The following is a 23,885-nucleotide window of genomic DNA, read 5'->3' on the forward strand; positions in this document are numbered from 1 at the left end:
GAGGGTCTTTATGAAGATTTTATCCCTTGAGCCTCCTTTGTTGACTCATCCTTCCCCTTTCCTCCATCCTCTCACCCTGTGACATGTGTCACTCCCTGATTGGCTTTAAGGAAGCACAATCCATGTGCTCTCCTCTCATGCAATCTGAGCCCTCCATGAGCTTTTCCCCATCCTTGCATCTTAGCCCTCAAACCCTCAAGCCTCTTGCCTATAAATTGGATCCTTCCCCTTTGCAAAACAACACAATCCATGAAGTAAAGTCATAATTCCATTTTAAGAAGCCATTTTACATCAAACCATACACTCACACCCAAATTCCAACTCCATTTGAAGCCCTTTTTGAAGCAGAAGCTTGAACATACATCCTATCTATTTAGACAAAACCACTCAACAAGAGAGCTTCTCATTGAGAGAGTCCATTAATGGCTCATATTCTCAATTGAGAGTTCATCTTAGTCTATCTTGAAGTTTATGAATTTTGTTTAGTTTGTAGAAGCTTTATTTAAATTTGGTTTCTATTAGCATACTAACATTGCTCATATACACTCATTGTCAGACAAATTGTATCAAAAGTTGAAAGCATCAATACTCTCATCACCCAAACCCTTCCAATCAGGTACTGACAAATAACTTTCATAGGCAATTATCTGGAGAAGAAGCTATGTATGAATAAGAACTTACTCTTCCCATATTCATTTGTACAAGACTAGGTCACTATTCTTTTGAAGGAATCCAATAATGGAGGAGTCGCTGCCATATTTGACAAGGAAATCTACTCTGATTTAATAAGTGGATCAACCCTTCCACATTGAGGTGTATACAATGAGCCCAATCAACATATCCATCTTGGGTGATAGTAACATTGTAGACCCACCGTGATCATTGGAGCACAAACATATTGAACATAGAGGTCTCAAAGATTTCAATACAACTCCCTGCAAGATTCGCAACAGTCACGTGTTGACTATGACATAAATACGGGTCCCATTATATTGTGCATATTGATGTCAACATCAAATTTTCTAAGGCAACTCTATGGCGAGGCTAGGGATTATTGGCACATTCAATTGCAAGAGATCTCTAAGTCATCCCGTAAGGTACTTGGGTTGTTAAGAGTTAGCTATGATTCTTTAGATTATGAAGAGCGACGAGTATTCTTGGATATTTCTTGTTTTCTCACTAGGGAAATATAAGATTGGCAATTGCAATATGCGAACAGTTTAAACATCACACACTAAGGTTTGATTCCTAGTGCAAAACTATTAAATAGTCAAAGTTTGACTTACTTTTCCAGGCTTAATTTCTTCCTTAGTGTGTGATGTTTAAGGCTGGCCTACAATATGGGATGTATACGAAAATCAATTGAAATTTATGTTCAACAAATATTTAGTTGAGCTCGACGAGCATAGTTGCAAAAGAATGCACAATTTGATAAGGGGTTGGGAAGACACATTGCAAATGAACAATCACCATATCATCTTTGGTCATCACAACAAAATCACCTTAATAAAAAAAATACAGAGATTAGTTAATGTACTTTGACTTTATAAACCTGTACAAGAAAGTGAATTTACCAGCCATTTAGGCTACATTTAATTTATTTTATTTTAATTTGTATTTTATTCATCTTGTTATTTATTTTTGAGTTCAAGAGACTCTGCTAGTTCATGGAATAATGTCTACAATAACTGCATATTGTTCATGTTCTTCACGTTGGCACTGATTTGGAATTGGTCACATTACCAAAGTCACATCCAATATTGCTTTTGACCCTAAGTAGCAAAGATCCAATCTATCAAACCTATACACCAAGATTTTGTGAGTGCAAACCAAGCCTAAGCCTTCTTTCAGAACCAATATCTTCCAAGCTCTAAGGTGACAATCTAGGTCTTACAACCCCCTCTTCAATATGAATTCTTCAAGTGCTCTAAGTGCGTGGAAAACTCTCTCCCACACAGGTACACATAAATCTTCACATAGTCTTGGCCACACAACCAACTATAGGATCGGATGTTACTTTCACACATATGAAGCACCTTCCTTACATTTGCAACCTTGTTGTGATACCATGTTAAGTAACATGGATCAGTTTATGCAAATGTAATTATATTGCCATTGTTATAGATATGTTCCAAATGCATATTTGGATCTCATATAAGTATGAGAGGAGGAGACATGTCTCCAAAGTTTAAACATCATTAGTTAGTATATTAATAGTATAAATAACCATATGTATTATGTGTGTGTGTGTGTGTGTGTGTGTGTGTGTGTGTGTGTGTGTGTGTGTGTGTGTGTGTAAAATAATATTTATTTGATGATGATTTATCATCAGCGTGATCATATCAATCAGACTGTAACTACAAACTTCACAGAATCTCTTACCGTCCTTGATGATAGTAATTACTTTCCTTCGACAATAATGAATAGCCCCAACATCATACGTTCAAGGTCTTTCTAATAAAACATGAGAAGCACTCATATCTACAATATTAAATAGTACTTCCTCATGGTATGGACCAATATTAAACTTAAACCAACATCATTTTTTAACCTTAAGAATGTGTGATCATCTTGAAACCAACTTATCCCATAAGAACAAGGATGCTTGAGTCTCTGAAGTCTAAGATTTTGTACCATTTCCTTAGAAATAAAGTTATCAATACAACCACTATCCATAATAATCTTACCACATTTACCTTCTAATTTGCAAACAATTCAAAATAACTTCCTCCTCTAGATAGGATATGGTTCCTTGCTACTCAACATGACTCTTCTGAACATCCTAGATTCTCTCATTTTTTGTACAACTTCCTTAACAAGGTCTTCAATTGCTTGCTCCTCATGTGACACAAGGTTCTTTCTTCTTCTTCTTGAACCAATTGAACTTGTAAGCCTTGTGTCCAACATTAGCACATTTGAAACAACCCTTGAACTCTTTATTGCAATTACCCCTTCCATAAATCTTTTGATCAAATTCATCTTCAATTATAAGTTTATCTTTGATTTTGTCACCAACAAATTCATCATTAACCTTAGATGTAACTTTACTTCTTTTCAATTTATCTTAAACCTTTAGAGCATATTGATAAAAATCTTCATTTGTACTAATCCCTGACATACTTAACTCATCTTGAATGTTATGTCTTAAACCATTAACATATCTAGCAATATTTTCCTTAGATTCTTCTCAGTGTCTAGACTAGATGGTCATCTTATAGAATTAATTGGTGTACTCTAATTGTCAAAATCTTTTTCTTCAAGTTCTACAACTTCTTAAACAATTTTAATTCATAGTCTTCTGGTATGAACTTGGATTTAAGTTTAGAAACCATAACTCTTCTAGTGATATTAGGTTCTCCATTATCTTCCCTATCTTTATGTAACTCTTTCCACCATAAGGTAGTATAACCTTTTAACTTAGCATATACTAACCAAACCCTTTATGGATCCTTTGTGCCTTCATGCTCAAAGTAGTCTTCTAGTTCATTAATCCAATCTATCAAATCCTCAAGATGTAATGAACCAACAAAGTGAGAAAAATAAAGTCTCTGACTCTTGCACATCTGTGTCATAGCCTTCAATAATCTTTCTTTTTCTACAAGAATCTCCTCTTTTATTTGTTCTAGATCTTCAACAACCTCTTCAAACTCATCTTCAATTTATCTCTCTTAGCCCAAGTTATAGCATTTTGAATTTTAGCTCTCAACTCATTTATGAATTCCTTGATCATCTTCTCTAATGTTCTAGGGTTCATCCTTCTAGGTGACATTTACAAAGATGCCAATCTCCAATTTCCTCAGGTTTGATAGTCTAATTGCTAGTGTTGATTTCTCTAATATGATCTAATAATCTACAAGCACCAACAATCTGCCTCAAGCAACTAGGTATGTGTGACACCCAAAAAACTATCATATTTGACAACCAACCAATATTCCTTCAATAGTTGTAGGTCAAATCCAATTTTGTGTCACCCTATAACTGAGTTCACAAGTGCAATATTCAATTATTCTAAGCAATCGTTGTAGATCAGATCCTCAATTTTCACCACTCCACAACAACTAAGCTTGCAAGTCAAATATTGAATTCCAAGTGCTTGTTTTGCTATGATGTAGAACCTTGCTCTAATACCCTTTGTTGCAGTCAAGGAAAAACAACTTCCAAAGGAGATGTCCAATCCTTGTAGCTAGATATGCCACAATGGAATTGCCCAAACAAACTATAATAAATAACCATCAATGGAAGAAATAACACTACAATATCATCAGGTTGTCCTACAAATGCAAATATTACAGAAATAAACCCAATTTTTTGAATGTCAGTTTCAATATGCAATTACAAAAAGTTAGATACATTCCTTCCTTCATCAACGTAATTGTAGTTGATCATTCCTCAAAATTAAGACAACTTTTAGGCCCTATTTGCCTGAGTTGCTTCTACTAATCCTTCTCTTCCTAAAAAAGAACCACTACCCTACAACAGTTAGGACCCATAGGTTGTCTTATCCAATCATTAAATTCCAAGATAAAGGAACTATTTTAAATAGACAAATAGGTTAGGACCCAAATCCATAAGAACGTTCCCAAATAAATAAATTATCTCATGTAGTCACACAAGAGGGTTCGCCATACATATAACAACATAGAATAATACATCATTAAGCATCGTATATAGTGAATCTCATCACAAACTACAACTCATCACCCTGACTATTAGAGCAAGGAAGACAAAGTAGGACCAAACTAAACCTAAGATAACTTTATCCAAAAACATCAAAACAAGTTGTGAAGCTAGACATAGGGTTCCTGTAATGCCTAGACCAAACCTTAGAGATCGCATAAGAAAACGATCCAACTAGATCAATCACATACTAAAATAACAAGAGAATTGTCCAAATAAATAGGAATAGAAAAAATAAAGGTAAATATTTTTGGGTCATGCAAGATTTCCAATGACCCAAGGATGCCACTACATCATATTGCTACTTTCAATTGACTGGTCTCACCTTAGCTTACCTCCTCCCGCAAAATCTAGCAAAAAAGTAAGACCATGGCAAGGGTGTTTGAGATCACTAGGCAAAGTCATGCATATGAGAAGCATACAACAAATAAATACTCACACACACCCTTCGACATAGCCATACACATGTACCCACACACACACTCACCACACACAATATTTGCACACGCCACCAGACCCTCGTGCAAGTGTACACACACATGTGCACATACACACGCACACACGCTCTCTCTCTCACACACACACCTACACACATGCACCAATGCATGCACATGTACATGCAGCACACTCGCACACACACATTAATATATCTTTTAAGAGAGTCATTTTGAATTGTCTAACTCAAATAGGAAAGTGAAAAAGCACCACAAGGGTAAAAATTTCAAGCAAAAATAATAAAGATGGATTTTTTTTGTTACATAGGCTTTCTTTTCTTTTTTTTGGAAAACTAGAGTTTCGGATTATTGGGAGTTTGGAATTATTTTTACTTCATTAAGAGTAGATTTTATTATTTTGTAAGAATTTTTATCAACAAAAAGTTATGTCTTCGCGTGCACACCCATTAAGATATCTTTTAAAAGAGTCATTTTGAATTGTCTAACTCAAATAGGAAAGTGAAAAAGCACCACAAGGGTAAAAATCTCAAGAAAAATGAATAAAAGATGCATTTTTTTTGTTACACAGGCTTTCTTCTTCTTCTTTTTTGGAAAACTGGAGTTTGGGATTATTGGGAGTTTGGAATTATTTTTACTAAATTAAGAGTAGATTTTATTATTTTGTAAGAATTTTTATCAACAAAAAGTTATGTCTAGATTTTTTTATTTTTTTATGAATAGTCCTTTTTTATTAATAAATAATATACTAAGATTACAATTCACAGAAAAGGGCCAGGGGATACAAGATCAACCTATGAATAAGTTCACATGGCCACAACCAGAATCAGACACTATTCATCAAAAAAAAATATAAAGCAACCTCAGGCGGCCAAAGCAGTCCCTGCCGAGGGTGGTGGTTCATCATGATCATGAAAGCCCCAATCATCTTTGGGATTGGGGGGCAGGTTGGGAACAGTCCAACCATCATCAGCAGTAGCAACAAGAGGATCAGTGGCAGCCTCTGCATCTTTTATCTCTGGTTGCAGAGGAGAAATCGCCAGATCCAGGCGAGGCCATTTCCCAGAAAGCATCTATTGAGCACCAGGAGGAGGAGTCGGGGACCAACTAGAGCCACCACGAGGTGGGGAAGATGAGCAATGCCTCCATTCGCTATCACTACTATTGGGAGAGTGATGGCGAGAAGTCTAGGAGTGTGGGGTGTGTGAGTGGCGACCTGAGGAATGGCACCACTAATGGTGGGCACGAGGTGTCGAAGTATCTGCCAAGGCATTTGGATGAACTCTGGCAATAGTGTGGGGGGAATTTCCCCAGTGATATAGAAACTCCTATAGGTGAGCCACCTCCAAAGAAACTTTGTTTGCTTGCACCTAAATCTACATAATTACAGTATTACATATGCACACCTTAGTGTACATGTCAATATTAATATCTAAAAAACTATGCGTGAAAAAAACAACATTCCTATCTTTCCACAGAGTAAACAAAATTTCCATCCTAAAGGTATGCCAAATTTGGATGAATTTTCGAGAGATTCTGGGGGAATCCCCCAGAATAACCATGTGCCAAGAAAAGGGTTCAGGCCTGAATGGCTTGAAAAAATCATGAATCTAGTGCCAATAATTTTGGGCATGCCTACAAAACCAGAAGATATGCATGAAAGGCTATGGTTGCCCACAAAAGGGCATCTGGGATTAGGAACCGCAATATACTTGAGCCAAGGCCCTAGGGGAAGACCTTGGAAGGTAAGACACCAAGAAAATTGGGCAATCTTGGGTTCTGTAATAGCACTCCAAATGGTATCAAAACATTTTTTTCCATTGAGAAAGAGAAGATTGCAAATGCCATCTCTAATTGAGTGTATCCACCATTGGAAGATGGTGTGAAAACCATCTATATCCCAAACTTCATTTATAATTGGAAAAAGGAGTGGTGGGAAACCACTTCCAATCATACCACCAAGGTCGAACAGACTGAATACCCACTTTATGAATTAAGTAAACTGGAATTGAAGAGAGCAATAGGTCAAAAGTCTGTCGATCTTAACGGATAAGGCGGTACTAGACTTGCATGTCTTCCCAGGATCTGAAACTCATGGTAATCCTCGAGAAGAGATCCTTGGGAGTTTTGATGCCTCGTTTGAAAAAACATAGAGCACTAGCACCTTCAGTCTTGGCAAGGGAAGTACCCTGAATGGAAAATAGGGAAGACCACCAAATGTACTATTGATTCAAGGAGAGGCCATCGTGGAACTCATCCTCAGCCCATTGAAGCCAAGGCTTGATTGCTTCCCAGGCCTTCCATATGCTCTTGATAAAAAATGAGCCCTGTATGGTCACTGGCTCACGCATGATGAGCAGGGTGTGGAAACCAATCCCTTTCCAAGCAGGCATGTTGACGGGAAAGTCGAAAGATATGCAATGTCGAACCAAAATCTTCCAGCCTTCATCTCCAATGATGGCATGAATAATCCATTTAGCACAAAGAGAAAGACCTTGTTTCTGTGTGGAAAGCAGGCCAAGACCACCAGATTCTTTTGGAAGACAAAAAAAATCCCAGGCAACTCTACGAAAGCCATGATGATCGGAACCAAAAGCCCAGAGAAAATCCCTGAGCAATCTTTCCAGTTTATGGTAGGAGCCTTTGGAGGGAGCCCAATAGGAAGAATAATAGACATGAGAAGCCGCAAGAACCTTTGAGCAAATTTGGAATTTGCCAGCAAGGGAGAGCAGTTTCGTAAGCCAATAATCAAGCTTCTTGGTAATCTTAGCAAGCACAGCATTCCAAAGCTCAATAGGCAAAGCCTGGAAAGCAAAAGGAATGTCAAGAAAGTGTAAAATATCCTTATGAGTAACCCATTTCCATTCAAACTGGCTGAGCCAAGGAGGAGCTGGAAAGAATGACTATCAGAAGTAGAGAATTTTTTGCCATTAAATAGTAGATCCAGAGGCTTGACAGAAGGTGTCCAAGAAACTTAAGGCATTGTTGATGTTTTCTTCATCCTCCAAAAGAGTGAGAAAGGAATCATCCGCAAAGTGACCATTGACTAACTGGGAAGATGACTCAAGCAAGGAAATGCCACAAACCAGCCCAGAAGACATAGAATGAGCTAGCAAATAGCCAAATCCTTCAGCAGCAAGGACATAAAGCATTGGTGCCAAGGGGAAACCTTGCCTGATTGAACAAAAAAGGCCAAAAGCCTCAGATTGTGGCCTATTGATGGTAATGCAAGCATTAGCATCGCTAAAGAGCATCTCCACCGACTGCAAAAAATTGGAACCAAAACCTAAAGCTTGGAGCATAGCCAAGATAAAGGGTCATTCAATGCAATCATAGGCTTTAGCAAAATCAATCTTTAGAAAAATAGCCTTCTGATTGGACTTGCAAGCCCACTTCATTCCTTCCCAAACAGCAATAATGTTGTCAAGAATATATCTGGACTTAATAAAGCCAGTTTGCTTAAGGCACACAATTAAAGGTAACAGGTGCCGGATTTTGAGAGAAATTGCCTTGGCAATAATCTTATAAGACACATTTAGAAGGGTAATGGGCCTCCAATTGCATATGTCCTCTGGATTGTCGGCTTTAGGTATGAATTTGATATTTCCTAAATATTTATAATGGCTCCTAAGCTTTTAGTATGATAGGCTTCAAGATAAACTTTGTGCAGATCAAGACCTATATGCTCCCAGAGGTGTTTGTAAAATTCACAGGGAAACCCATCGCACCCAGGGGATTTATCATCAGCCATGGAGTAGATCGCCTCCTTAAGGTCTCAGAGGGAAAGAAGTTGCTCACAGAAAGTGCATTGCTCAACTGCTAGGTATTTTGGAGTAACAGAGATACACTTTCTGAGAGCTTCCTCCTGACCAACTGAATTTCCCTACGAAGCAAAAATGTTCTCATAGTGATGAACAAATGCTTGCAGGATGTCAGGGAGACTGGAAAGAATAGCAGTTCCTTCTTTGACTTTTTTAATCCCAACATTAGTATGATGGGCTCGAAGAGCCTAGAAGAAATCCTTCGAAGCTCTATCGCCAACCTCCATCTAGTGGAGACGGGCTTTGATTTGAGCTCCTCGAGCGACATAGTTATCAACAACTTGTTTGTCATGGCGAAGCTTGGCAAGTTGAATTTGCAAATCCACATCAAATGGATTAAGGATGAGAGCCTTAGAGGCTTTTTTGAGTGCAAAAGTGTTGGCTTCATAAGACTACTTTTTGAAAACTGCCAACTGACACCCATAGATGCCCAAAAAATGAGCAGTTCTGGTAATGGCATCATTCCACCATTGAATCCATCCATTCTAAGAATGCAGACGTGGCTCTAGATTCCAAACACGTAGGATATGTGTGATGGTGGAAGCATGCATCAACACAGACGTGTTGAGGAAGAACTGTGACTTGACAACTTTCGAGGCAACTATTTTCCATGAAATGACAAAATAAATGGGATAGTGATCAGATAACGTCACATATGGCAAGGGAATGATAGGTAAATCACAATCCTCAGAAAAAGAGAAAAAAAAAAGATTGTGCAATAATCATGGCACGATTGAGGCGTTTTAAAATGTGGTCAGAGCCAACTCAAAAGTTGGACCAAGTTTGCCAAACCCCACTATCCTGGTGGCGATTGATATTGGGATCATAAAGGCCCAATTTATTGCACATGTAGTACCAATCTTCCCTTTCCCCAGTTATCCAGTGAAAGGGCAAAATGTCATCTTTGTCAAAGGCCATTTCAACCATATTGAAGTCACCACAGATAACCCAAGTAGCTGGAGGCAAGTTGTCAGCCAGCCAGCCCCACATCTAGGATCTTTCCATAACATCATTAGAAGCATAAACATTAATGACTCCAAAAGAATGATTGTTGATGGAAAGCAAGAGCCAAATAATTTTATGTGTGGGTTTAGAACCGTGCGAAATAATAGCAGAATAAAGACGAGGTGACAAGAGAGTAATACACCACCTCTGTCAACTTCATGTTGAGAGGAAAACATAACGCCATCTTGCCAAATGACGTGGCATGCAGAAGAGAGCATGAAACCATAAATCTTAACTTCTTGCAAACAAAGAAAATCTAAATTACCAAGTCTATGGCGGGTGTCCTGGACATAGTACTTTCTGGAGAGGTCTGTAAGACCTCAAACATTCCATGATAAAAAAATCCATGACAATTCTTCCATATCATCTTGGTCCTCAAGAGAGGAGTAGCTATTCTGCAAGAAGGTAGAAACCTAGTTGAAGTCAGGAGGAAAATCTTCTGAACTTACAGCCTACCATTTCACCTTTGGTATCTCCGCACGTCCAAGAGGACTGCGAGAACGTTGTGTTGCTTGTGGTGCTATGGAAGAAGCAGCAAGAGGGGTACGAACCACAACCGAGGCAGAAGCCCTAGCGGCCACCTTAATCCCCTGCGAACCAGTAGGGTTTGAAACCTGTGAGACACTCGAAATAGGTGTTGTGGAAACTGCTTGCATCCCTGCGTTGGCTAGAATTGGTGCTCCTATTGGGATAGGAGGGACCGCAATGACCACAGAGGACTGTTTAGGGGCCAAGGGATTCAAGGTACCCTTGCCCTTGCGCCCAACAGTAACCCATTCTTCTTTTTTCCCTTCGGCTGGCTTGGCAGGAGCTTCTTTAGGCATGGGCTTAACCCTAGGCGTAGCCAAAGGGAAATCCCTGATCTTGTGTTTCGCGGACTGCACCTATAATAGGTGTTGGGGAGGTTCAAATAGAGCGCCTTTTGAGAGAAGGTCTAAGCCCAATCTAGATTTCCACAGAATCCTTAAGATCCTTGGAAAGATCGACATCAACGCAAACACGTCTCTATGGGCGAGCATTAAAATTTTTCTCAAGCTCCTTTCTAACAATTTTGCTAAGGGTTTTGGTAATGGACTCAATGAAAGGCCAACATGGTAAGGGTAAACCTGGGAACTTGACCCACACATGAACCCTAAGCTTGTTCTCATCAGAGACTGTGAAGTCTTGTGACCATTTTTGAAAAACAAGCAGAGACGAACGCATAGACCAAGAGTTGTTAAAAATCGTGTCTGCTTGCGACGAGTTAGCAAAGCGAAATAAAAAAAACCTTTGGTAAGGTTTTGCACAGAATCAAGGCAGACTCCATGAGGAGTCCAGCTCTTGTTAACCCATTCACAAAGCATAGTTTCAGGAGGAGTCCTACCCACAAAATACCCAATCAAGGTATGTTGTTCTAACCAATCACATGCAGCATCAAATTCTTGTAAAGGAAGGATAATATTAGGATTACCTTGTGAAAAACCTTCGGGACGAACCTGCGAGGGTGTCTGTTCTGCGGAGGCGCCATGGCAATCCAAAGCAATAGCGTGAACACTAATATCAACTAGGTCAGCGTTGGTCAGGGCCATTATAACCTAGCCTAAAAGCTCCCACAATAAATGTGGTGTGACAAGTGGAGACAACGGAAGGAAAGCTCAAAGAGTCGTACGCAAGAAAACTAAAAGTTCGCATGAAACCCTAGCAAAGCAAAAATCTCCCAGAGCATCGCTTTTATGTCTAGATTATCATAAAAATATGTTTGTGTTTTATACTTCTTAAGGTATTGCTTGTATTTATTTTATTTTATTTTTTCTACATTAGAATCTAAATTTTGAGATATTTTGTAAAATCCATTATAGTGGGATTAGAATAATTTTGTAGAATTTAAGAGCTTCAGAATGAAAATTTAATTTTACAACACGTTAGCACATTTTATTTTGTGTTAGAATTTCATTATGAATTTATTAGAATTTTTACTATACATATTTTAATGATACAATTTGGTTGTATTTAAACTTGTGACTCTTTTTGTTAATAATATACCTATTTAAAAAAATGGTCATACAATGCTTAGAGAAGACATAATGACTTGAGATCAATGAGTACAACATTTAATTTTGATCTAAATAGCAAATTAAGAATTTTTGAAATAATTGAAGTGGAAAATTATGGTGAAATTCAAAGGATGATGCAAGGGTATTTACTTTTTACTAATACCATAGTTCAAGAATATTTGACGTGATGCCCCAAACTCATTAACAAATAAAAATAACAAGAATAATCCATAAAAGGTAACATGAAAAAAAAATGTATCACAAATGCAACACAATATGCTACATTGCACATGTGGTGACTCAAACCATGACACACAAGACAAACATAATCCTCTTAAAAAAGAATTTTACACTATACTAGCATGTTTATGTTTGTCTAGTGTGTCACGGTTTAAGTCAATGTTTTGCATAGTGGCATGTTGATGTCACATTTGTAATACAAAACTATTATTCGTATTTGTCAATATCTTAAGTGAAAATATTGGGCATCATATTAAATTATCTTAAACTTTGACATAAGTGATAAATGAATAATCTTGCACCATCCTCTAAATTGCAGCACAGGTTTCCACTTCTATTGTTTAAAGAAATTTGTTATTTTTATCAAAATTAAGGCTATAATCAATCTCAAGTTTCTATATGTCTTCTCTAAGATTAGCATGGCCATTTTATGAATTAATAGTGCATTACAATGAAAAGTAGTTACTATTTCAGACTTGGACATGTCACACAAGTAAAATATTGAAAGTCAAATAAATTTGTAATGAAGTTGGAATGTTCAAGAATTGGCCAAGAAAACATCCCTACCTTCTACAAAAATGTGTTGCAAAAAGAGCTTTATGAAATGTACTGTCATGTCCCCTTTTCAAATAATTAAAAAATAATAATCTTTGCTAAGGCAGGCAGGCCCAAGAAAGTGAAGTTTCGGAAAAAGGGGGTTAATCTTTGGAAACCGTTGGACTAATAAATGAAATTATTATTAAAATATGTTTCATTAACCTCTCTTGGACGTGAGTTATGATTATGGCCTCTTTTAAGGGGTTTGGAGGCATTTTGGGCAGATCCGAGAACTTGATTTTTGCTAATTTTTTTGTTGTTCTTCAAAGGCTGCCAAACCTGTGGAGAAGGAGACCCAAGAACGAGAGTTTGCAGGTTTCTAGGAAGGCTAAGGACGGGAGTTTGAAGCCATTCCATGTGCATGCTCATACAGAGTTTGCCTTTGTGTTGAATAGTGCCGATTTGTGGGTTTTCGGGGTTGTTTTTGGTTTGAGTTTAGTGTTTTCAGTTGAGTGTTTCATATCAGTTTGGGTTGCTGCTGTATTTCAGACTTTAAGATGTTAAAATAGAGCTGAATATATGTATTGGGTCGTGATTAAACTTCTGAGATAATTTATGAGTGTTTTTGTGGTGTTTCCGGGCATTGTGTGTTAATTTCGGGAACCCGATTGAGCATAGTTTTGTCCTACATTTGTGAGCTGTTGTGTAAAGGCTATACAAATCTGGAAATGTCATTTTGTAGGCTGTTATGCTGCTGAAATTTCTGTAAAAATGTCCATTCTCAGATTTATTAATAATTTGTGAAGTTGTGAAATTTTTTGGCACTAATTTGGACATACCCGATTTGGGTTTTATTAGGAAATTGGCAGATCTTTGTAATATTGGTTGTTTGATTTTAAAGATCTGATTTGAGGCTGGAAATACCATGCAAAATCAGTAAAGGGACATTTCAGTGGTATCAAAGCCATGATCTTGCCAGCCTGAAGGTTTGTAGAAGCTTGCATGTCAGTTTTGACAACTACCCAGATCTTGCATTTCAGCTTTGAGAACTACCCAAATCTTGCATGTCATAATTTATGGTTGCATGTTGCTTCTAATCAGCTGCATGTCAAAATTTATGGTTGCATGCTACTTCTAATCATTTGCATGTTAGTTCTTGGTGAATTTGGTGGTTGTAGAAGTTTGCATGTCACTTTTGACAACTACCCAGATCTTGCATGTCAATTTTGACAACTACCCAGATCTTGCATGTCATAATTTGGTGGTTGCATGTTGCTTCTAATCAGTTGCATGTCAAAATCTATGGTTGCATGCTACTTCTAATCATTTGCATGTTAGTTTTTGGTGAATTTGGTGGTTGTATAAGTTTGCATGTCAGTTTTGACAACTACCCAGATCTTGCATGTCAGTTTTGACAACTACCCAGATCTTGCATGTCATAATTTGGTGGTTGCATGTTGCTTCTAATTAGTTGCATGTCAAAATCTATGGTTGCATGCTACTTCTAATCATTTGCATGTTAGTTCTTGGTGTTTGAAGAAGTTATATCCTATTGGGGTTACACTCTACTTTATCCAGAATGGACAGGTATAGTACAGAGTCTCAGAGGACACGATCTTGGACAATTGATATCCAGAGTCAAAACAATAGAAAGGATGGTTATTTAGACATTCGAGATAAACTTATGAAAATAAGCCATGACATGTCTGAACAGTTGGTTGAGCACCACTGTATAATGAATGACATGTTGTCCGACCCAGCTAAGGTGGATAAGTTGACTGGATTTCTATTTGGCAGATTTTCTCACAGGACAGATGACACAATTCCCAAGAACTTGCATGAGGAGTTTGAGAAACTAGCTGATAGCCAAGTAGAGGTCTCAGATTCTACTCTGCCACAGGAGGTGGTGGGAAAGGATATTACACAGATTGATAGTAACGGTCAACTTGATACTCAAATTGAGACAATTGTTTACAGGTCGTCAAAGGGTGATGCCACAGGTATTCAGGATGGTATAGTTACAATAGGCAGTGACTACAGTGTAGTGGGTTCAGATGATGATTATGAGGATGTTGTTGTGCAGGATGGTGAGATACCTGGTAGAGATGCGTAGACATTGAGCATTCATGACTTTGCTGAGAAAGAGTACCAGACACAGTTAGATGCTTCATCACATGAGGTTGAGGCTGGTAGTACTTCACATGATTTGTCCAGCCAGCTGAAGGTGAACAAAGATAGTATTGTGACTTCATTATCTCATCATGACAGGTATGTGGAGTTAGTTGGTATTGGTCATATTACTCAGGTGAGGAGTTTGCTTGAGTTACTAGTTGATTTTAGTTTACGGATATGGGCTCAAGATTGTTATATTGGCATTTGGGATTCAGTTGACTAGAGATCTTTAACACTTTTTGGTAGCAGTGTTTGTTTGGGTGCTATCATGGATTTGATTAGCAGATTACACGGTGTTGTCTTTTCTTGTGCCAGTATCTTGTTTGATGTTGGTATTAGTTTTTATACACCAATGTTGGGCTTTGTTCATATATCTAGTCGACCATACTTGCTGGAATGTGTTGATGATATTTCATATTTGGCAGTGTGTATAGATGAGTCCCAGGATCATATTGGCATTGATGACATCCAGGAGGATGCAGTGGGTAGTTTTGAAGACTTAGTTTCCTTGGGTACAGAGGAGTTGGACAGCAATGCTAATGTTTTTGATACTCCGTATGTTGATATGAGCTTTAGATTTGATTCACAGGATATGGATGGTAATACTCTAGAGACTAGTAACTTTGAGGATACTCCTGTAGACAGTGCATCAGAGGAGGTTTGTAGGAGACAATCAAGCCAGTGCCATCATGTGTCTAATCAGTTGAGAGTTAGTGACCGAGACATTGCTATCACTTCCCAGCATTTCGATGCTGCTCGTCAGTTGTTAGCAGTTTATGGATGGTGTTCTCCTACTAGTGATGAGCAGGGAGGCAGTTATCTTTCCTTGATAGAGTTCCACTCTTTTTGGGAGGCTATTCAGATTTTGAGACAAAATTATATGCAGTTGGTAGCCGACAGAGATTATCTTATGGAGTGGGGCAGTACAGCATATGATGCATTGTTGGCCAAGGAAGATGAGGTGAGTGAGCTTACTGAGCAGCTTGAGGTGACTTCTAAGATTCTTGAGAGTACACAGTTGGCTTTCAAGGAGTCACAGTTTCATTTGGCTAAGGTGACCATGGAGTTAGAGCGACTACAGTCTTTACCTGATTCTATACAGTCACAAGCTGTGGTGTTTGGTGATCCGAGGATGTCCATGGCTGAGATTGTCAGAGACAGTGGAGATGGGGATGCATACATCTTTGATACTAACATTGGCATATCAGGTTCATTCCCACTAGAGTCAGGTTCAGTTGAGTTGGGTGTTGTAGCAGATTGTTGTATGCCTGACATGGTGGTGGCCTCTAGTACTGATGGCACGAAGACTAGAGATGTATCAAAGATCATGTGTGATGTTGGTGAGTTGGCAATTGGCATGGTTCCTGCTAGTAATACTACTCCCTTGGTGATATCTTCGGAGGTAGTAGTCAGTTCCAACATGGTTAATGATCAATTGCAGTTAGTTTCATCTGGATTACAGTCTCAGCCACTGACTGAGATTGGCGCATTCTATCGGCATTACACTATGAGGTACGCTCATCCATTTACCTTTGATGACCATGTTGATGAGATGATGATACAAAGATGTACTTTGGTTCCTAGTGCTTGTCATCAGTTATGGGATAGTTTGACATCTCAGGATGAGAGTTGTGATGGGCATGACATGGTGATAGGTTCTACAGTTGACAGCTTGATAATACATGACTTAGAGCAAGAGTTTCAGAGTGATGCTTCAGCGGGTGTTGTTATTGATTCTACTCCTTTGGCTATGACATCTCCTGACTTAGCTGGTGATCAGTCACAGTGGGTTGTATCACTTGTTCATGGTGAGTTGTTGACCGAGGTTGGTTTTTTTTTATCAATTTTATATTGCAAGGTATGTACATCAGTTAGCATTTGATCCTTGTGTTGAGGAGTTGATGGCAGGAAAATTTTGTTTGGGTTCCAATTCTTGCTATTTATCTTGTGATGGCTTTTCACCATCAGGGGTGCATGGTAGTTATGATTATGAGATAGTGGTTGGTGATCTACAGAGTTGTGTTGACTGCAGGCATTGTATAGTGTGTGGATTCTCCATACTTGGTACAGTTTTATTTGGGAGCATTCACCATTGTTGCAGAGTTGGATTGTACATTCCGTATAGGCTAGTGGAATGCATTGATGGTATTTACTGTGTTGGTAGTCAACTTTACTTGGATTTTGATGTTCTAAGAGTTTGTGTCTCATGGGTTTCTGACTGTGGAAGTTGTGATTTTGGAGTTTGGTTGAGCTATAATTGTCAGTTTGATTATGGATTCCTCTTGGTCATATTGCAGAGGATAGTGCAGGAGCTTGTGTTAATTGGTAGTAGTATATTTCATGACTACATTTGGGATCCAGGTGGATTGATTGGTTTATTGTTCAGCCATTGCTTGAGGACAAGCAATGTTTGGGAGGGGAGGACTTGTCATGTCCCCTTTTCAAATAATTAAAAAATAATAATCTTTGCTAAGGCAGACAGGCCCAAGAAAGTGAAGTTTCGAAAAAAGGGGGTTAATCTTTGGAAACCGTTGGACTAATAAATAAAATTATTATTAAAATATGTTTCATTAACCTCTCTTGGACGTGAGTTATGGTTATGGCCTCTTTTAAGGGGTTTGGAGGCATTTTGGGCAGATTCGAGAACTTAATTTTTGCTAATTTTCTTGTTTTTCAGAGGCTGCCAAACCTGTGGAGAAAGAGACCCAAGAACGGGAGTTTGCAGGTTTCCAAGAAGGCTAAGGACGGGAGTTTGAAGCCATTCCATGTGCATGCTCATACAGAGTTTGCCTTTGTGCTGAATAGTGCCGATTTGTGGATTTTCGGGATTGTTTTTTGTTTGAGTTTGGTGTTTTCAATTGAGTGTTTCATATCAGTTTGGGTTGCTGCTGTATTTCAAATTTTAAGATGTTAAAATAAAGCTGAATATATGTATTGGGTCGTGATTAAACTTCTGAGATAGTTTATGAGTGTTTTTGTGGTGTTTCCGAGCATTGTGTGTTAATTTCGAGAGAGCATAGTTTTGTCTTACATTTGTGAGCTGTTGTGTAAAGGCTATACAGATCTGAAAATGTCATTTTGTAGGCTGTTATGCTGCTGAAATTTCTATAAAAATGTCCATTCTCAAATTTATTAATAATTTGTGAAGTTGTGAAGTTTTTTGGCACTAATTTGGACATACCCGATTTGGGTTTTATTAAGAAATTGGCAAATCTTTGTAATATTGGTTGTTTAATTTTAAAAATCTGATTTGAGGCTGGAAATACCATGCAAAAGCAATAAAAGGACATTTCATGTACACGTCCTTTGTAGCATAATGGATTCCTTCCACAAGGAGTACGAGGTTGTTGAAATTCTAATAAAATTGTAATGGAGTTGCAAGGTTCAAGAATTGGCCAAGAAAAGATACCTTCTACAAAAGTATTGCAACAAGCTTTCTTGAACTTGCACCTCCTATGTAACATAATTGATGTCTCCCACAAGGAGTGGGAGGTAGTTCCATATTGTTGTCACCATATGTAGACCCAAAAAACCATGAGATATCTTGGACGATAAAGGACCTTCTCTTTCTATTTAAAGAGAAATTATATAAACAAAGAACTATTGACTACTATGCATACAAAGATTATATATTCAATACATAATGATAAAAAAATATATTCAATGCATAAAGATAAATTATAAACTCCACTCCCCTTGTAAAATGTTCTTATGAGTTCTAAGCATATGTATTTATTTATATATCATAATTGACAAGAATACACTTAAGTCACATGAGAAAAGAACGAATCCAAAAACTAATATAAAGCTATAAAGTGTATACTTCTATCCATATATGCTTATTCTTAATACTGCCAAGATATTTTCAACCTGACGGTGGATGGGTTAAAGAGGAGAAGCTACGCGAAGGAGACACCAAAAGAGGAATGAGAGGGATGTAAAGGAGAATCAGAAGACGATTGTAGCCCCAAGCTAATAAACTCCTTGCATCTTGCCAATGAAAAAGTTGAAAACATTTTATTTCTTATTATGTGCAGAAAATAAGACAATATTTAAATAATTGTTTAGACCTTAGATTGAGCTGAACGAATACAGCGTAACAGAAAAAAGATTCAAAATGAGAAGCAGAAAACATCCATTACGCTCGTATCGACATATGCATTCAAATTCTTTGAAAACTTTTTCCTGAAAGTAAATCCAGATATTGAGAACGAGTAGCATAAAATACCCAATGGAAAGAAACTGTGATTATGCTCATATCATCATTTACATCATAATCTCTTTTTTCAAACCCTGGAATAAAATCCAGAAATCAGTTAGAAGCAACAAAGCTCTAGGTCACATGGATCAACAGAACAATAGCTCAACCATCAAGCGGCAAACCGCTTAGAAGCCACCGCCACAGTACGAGCGCTACGCCTAACAGGAGTGGCAGGAGACTCACTCTCCTCTTTCACATTTCTCCTTGGAGATCCCGATTTCACGATCTTCTCAGGAACAGCCACATAATCGAAAACTTCTGATCCATTGCCGAGCTGCCTCTTCGATGCAGATCGAGTCACAGAACGCACTTTAGGTGATTCGATCGCACGAAAGGAACCAGCAGCTAGGGCTTGCTCGTTAAAAGCCTCGCCCAATCTTCTGATCCGTTTACGAACATGAGGTGAACGCTTCATTACAGACTTTTCAGTGGATTCCGGCACAACATTAGGGCAATCCTCGTCCTCCAGAGAATCTTCACTCGCCCATTTCTGCTTTATAAGCTGGGACTCCGCAGGGCTTCTGTCCAGAAGAGGCGTGGAACTAACCCTCGCTGGGGTTTCAGATTCGGAAATGGCTTTGGTGGGGGATTTGCCCCCTTTTGAAGGGGTTTTGCCTCCTTTTGCAGGGGATTTGACCCCTTTTGCCTTCTCGCTTTCGCTGATCTGCTTGCTGAAATCTTGTTCGTGTTCCTCTCTGAGCTTCTTCAAGCTGCCCTCGATCTTGCCTGCCATGCGCTTCTTGCCATGGGAGAGGCCTCCCATGGACCAGGGGGCATCCTTGGCCCATGACATCAATGGCGCCGTCACGCCCAGCGGCGGATCGACTCTCTCTGAGTTGAATTTCAGATCATCGTAAACCCTAGGCCTTGGAAGACTACTGCCATAGAACTTGCTGGGCCGTAGCGGCAAAACCATCATTCCTTTGCTTTGCAAGTAACCGCCTGCGAGACTTGAACCCTAGTGGCTCCAAGCCGAACCGTAGAGTACAAATGAAGGATGAAAACCCTCAATTGAACCGTCTCAGTCAGCTACCGAATTCGAACCAGGGATTAAAGCAGGCTGCAGAGACAAGAAGATATTCTTACTAGTTCTGTTTAACCCCTGTTAAGTACAGTAAATGTAAATAGTACGAAAATTTGGCGGGAACGTTGCGCGGGAAAAAACGTGGTGCTCGGGAAAGGTTCGTGCGTGGCCATTGGGTTGCGGGTGGGATACTCTTACAACGATTACGTGCCAAAATGTTTACTACGCCTTGCCCTAGTGAGGATGTAACAAATGAAATGTAAGGGTTTTAATGATTCCTATTAGAACCAACCATCGGTGTAAGGGACTGAAAGGTTAGTTAAGCACCTTGTTGTAATTTCTTCCTTTCATTGTGGATCTATATTAGAAAGCTAGTTGTCTCGTGTAATCTTGTCTATTCGAAAAGTTCCTTCATACTAGTAAATGTTTTATTGTTAATGTTACTAATGAGGATGAGAAAATGACCCTCATATGATCATTGTTAATACTACTACTAATGATGAGGGTACTCTTATTGCCATGAATATTGTCCCTACTTATTAGGTTCGAAGTGTTGGTATATTACAAAAATATTTGGTGGACACATTTGATAAATTGTCCCCACATGTTTACTTTAAATGTGCACTAGGTTTTGGTTTGTTGGACTTGAGGCTTCCATTCCAATGCCTAGATTCTTAAATACTACTGAAGTGAAATCCATCTTTTGGATTTGGTTATGGAATTAATTGTATCTTCGATGAGTTTTACATCGGTTGGTCATTTTCTCTCCTTCTATCTAACCACTGATGTGGTTTGTTGCCAGCCTGAGTTGAAAGGGTAGTGTGTAGGCCAACACAATCTTTGATAAACTTTTCCTTTACAAATTTACAAGGGAGGACTTGATTGATAGGTTCATGCCCCTATGGGAAACATTTTCTCACTTTGTTCACGTGGAAATTGGGCTTTGACTATGTGATGGACCTTCAAAGATTTCCCTATTTGGATTTAGATGCCTTGGCTTCCCTTGGAGTTATGGGATGAGCTAGTGTTCAAGTGGATTGGTGACTCCGTTGGTCAATATATGGATTCAGATGTGGTTACCAAGGCTAAGTCCAAGTTGGTATTTGTTCGTTTTTGTGTGAATGTTGCTATTAATGACACCCTCCTTGATTTTATTATTGTTCATTACAAGCATGATAAAATGCACCCAAGCCCTTTTCTATGTGAATGTAATGGTTTAATATGAGAAGTGTGTAAAACTTGACCATGTTATTGCGTTCTATAAGACTAAGGCAACAAAAGATTCAAAAATGAAGGAAAATGTGCATCTCCTCCTAGGGTGGAGGATTCTAAGGGCAAGCCCTTAGAGCTAGGAGATTATCCTTTTAGAGATGGATTATTTAAAATTTTGAAATCCCTTATGGAGGACTCTCAAAGTCTATGACTGGGATGGAAATTTGCAGGTACCTATTTTGGGGCTAAACTCAACTATCAATGATAACTTGGTAGGTACCCCTTCCTTAAATTATGGGCAAGGTTCTTTAGGAAGAGGGTGAAATCCCTTTTTAACCCTTGCCTATTTTAACTATTTCTATGAGAACCCTAACTAGTTATGATGAGCCATTAGGGTATATAAATGTAAAGAATGTGAAGCTTTCTCAGATTTTGACAGTGGTTGTTAGACCCGTAAAGCCTCTCCAAGTGAATGGGTTGATGTCTAGCTTGGGGTTGGTAGTGTTAACCTAAAAAACTTGGCTTTAAAACTTTCTCCACTAAGTCTTTTAGAATCTATTGTATGGAGGAAGAATGGACTATCTAGAGAAAAAAGACAAGATTTCAAAAAAATTATGTGTGTGTGGCACACTTTAAATAGGAAGAAGTCAAAGAACCAAGGAGATTGCAAGAGAAATTTCTAATAGCAGGAAATAATCCTAGATTCTAATTAAGCAATTGAGTTTTTTCTTCGAATCTAAGGGGGTCCTAAATAACCTCCAAAAGTAATATGCTTTAAAAGACCGCATTAAAAATGTTTATAAAGATATAGTTCTCGTTCTAGAAATGAAAATGACTCTTAAAACCTTTTTTTATTGTTGCTAAAAAAATGTGGCTTGGTTCCTCCTTCCTTTGTAGTGGTGCTAATGGGGATTTAGGAGGAGTTGTCATTGCATGGAATCCTAGCTAGGTTAAGGGAGAACTCCACTTCCTCTCCCTTAATTTATTGTTGGTTTCTTTCTCCAAAGACTCTCTGGATTAGAATATTATTATTTATATGCTCCTAATACTTGTTCTAGTAGATTGACTCTTTGGTATGATATCTACTCTCTTATTTTAGAAGAAATAGACTCTCTTGGGATGATGGTTGGGGATTTTAACTCCCCCCTTTCCCTCTAAAAAAATAGGGGAGTGATGCATTACTCTAACAACACGGATATCACAATTTGTAAACAAAGAGGATCTATGATCTGGACTTGTTGGATTCCTCTTTTACTTATACCAATAATAAGAGGGGGGGTAGTCTCTATTGGTAGTGGGCCAGCGTCCTTCGAGGAATTCGTGACAATGGACTAATTGTCTCTCGTGTCTTCTTTAAGTCTACTGATTGCAATTAACATTAACAAGTCGATCTTTTGGTGTAACAAGAACCCTAGCAATTAATAAGTGGTATCAAAGCTTAGTCACAAGTTCAAAACCATGCAGTCGCAACAAGTGACACTGGGTGGGGGATTGTTGGAAGTGGGCCACCATCTTTGCATGATTCATGACGAGTGACTAACTACCTCTTGTGTATTCTACAAGTCTAGTGGTTATGTTTGCCATTAATAAGTCGATCATTTGGTGCAACGACAACCCTAGTAGTTAGAAGTCTCTTCCAAGCTAAGATGGATCCAATCTTTGTGTCTACTAACTGGGACTTGGGTTGCAGTGCCTCCCTAAAAACTCCTTGTAATACTATTTTGGATCATAACCTAATGCTTTTATATTAGATTGGCATGCCCCCTTTAGTCCAATCATTTTCAAATATTAGATCATGTTGGCTTCTCATCTTGATTTCAGAATTTGTATTTGGTCAATTAGTTATAATCTTTTTGTGGACCTCTGGTAATTTGCTCCACACACTACAATACAAGGCAACAATATGTTTAGTGGTTTCCAAAAATTGGAAATAATTAGGGATAAAATAAAAAACTTTTTGTGACGTCTTTAAATAGGAAAAGGTCATCTCCTTTGAGCTTCATAGTCTGCAAGAAGTCATGGCTAAGGGCGGATTCACATGCCTTCTTCACCTTGAGGAGGAAAGTTGATGCAAGAGATGGAAGTTAAGCCTTAAAAGAGAAGAAATGTATTAAAATTTTCAAATCTAGTGGTTGAAGGAAGGAGATAGGAACACCTCTTTCTTCCATAGATTAGATAGTAGACATTGTGAGGGAAACTTGATCAAAGTCTTTTGAATAACCAAAATTACACCATCAATGAGAATGGGGAGATGGAGAAGTTAGCAGTGAACTACTTGAAGAAGGTTTTTTGCGAGTTTTGTCTCCCTCTGAATAGTTAGGAAGAATTGTTGCTTTCCTATCCCTACTACAATCACCCCTAAGTAAAATGAACAAAAAATTGCCAAAGTTACCAAGCAAGAAGTGTGACATATCTTCTTTATGGAATTGTTCAACACCTTGAGGCCTTGTG

At 38.3% G+C, this 23,885-nt stretch overlaps 1 protein-coding gene across 1 annotated transcript; it reads right to left on the reverse strand.

The window, feature by feature from the left end:
• Positions 1-19,152: 19,152 nt before the first annotated feature.
• Positions 19,153-20,448, reverse strand: LOC149569749 (uncharacterized). Its single transcript, XM_089822477.1, has one exon. The coding sequence runs from the start codon at positions 20,115-20,117 to the stop codon at positions 19,308-19,310; it is 810 nt and encodes a 269-aa protein (XP_089678603.1). The 5' UTR covers positions 20,118-20,448; the 3' UTR covers positions 19,153-19,307.
• Positions 20,449-23,885: the final 3,437 nt, after the last annotated feature.

The sequence above is a fragment of the Cupressus sempervirens genome, chromosome 3 (assembly GCF_028749045.1).
Source record: "Cupressus sempervirens isolate cs-2001-9-10 chromosome 3, ASM2874904v1, whole genome shotgun sequence".
In the NCBI taxonomy this organism is placed as follows: Eukaryota; Viridiplantae; Streptophyta; class Pinopsida; order Cupressales; family Cupressaceae; genus Cupressus; species Cupressus sempervirens.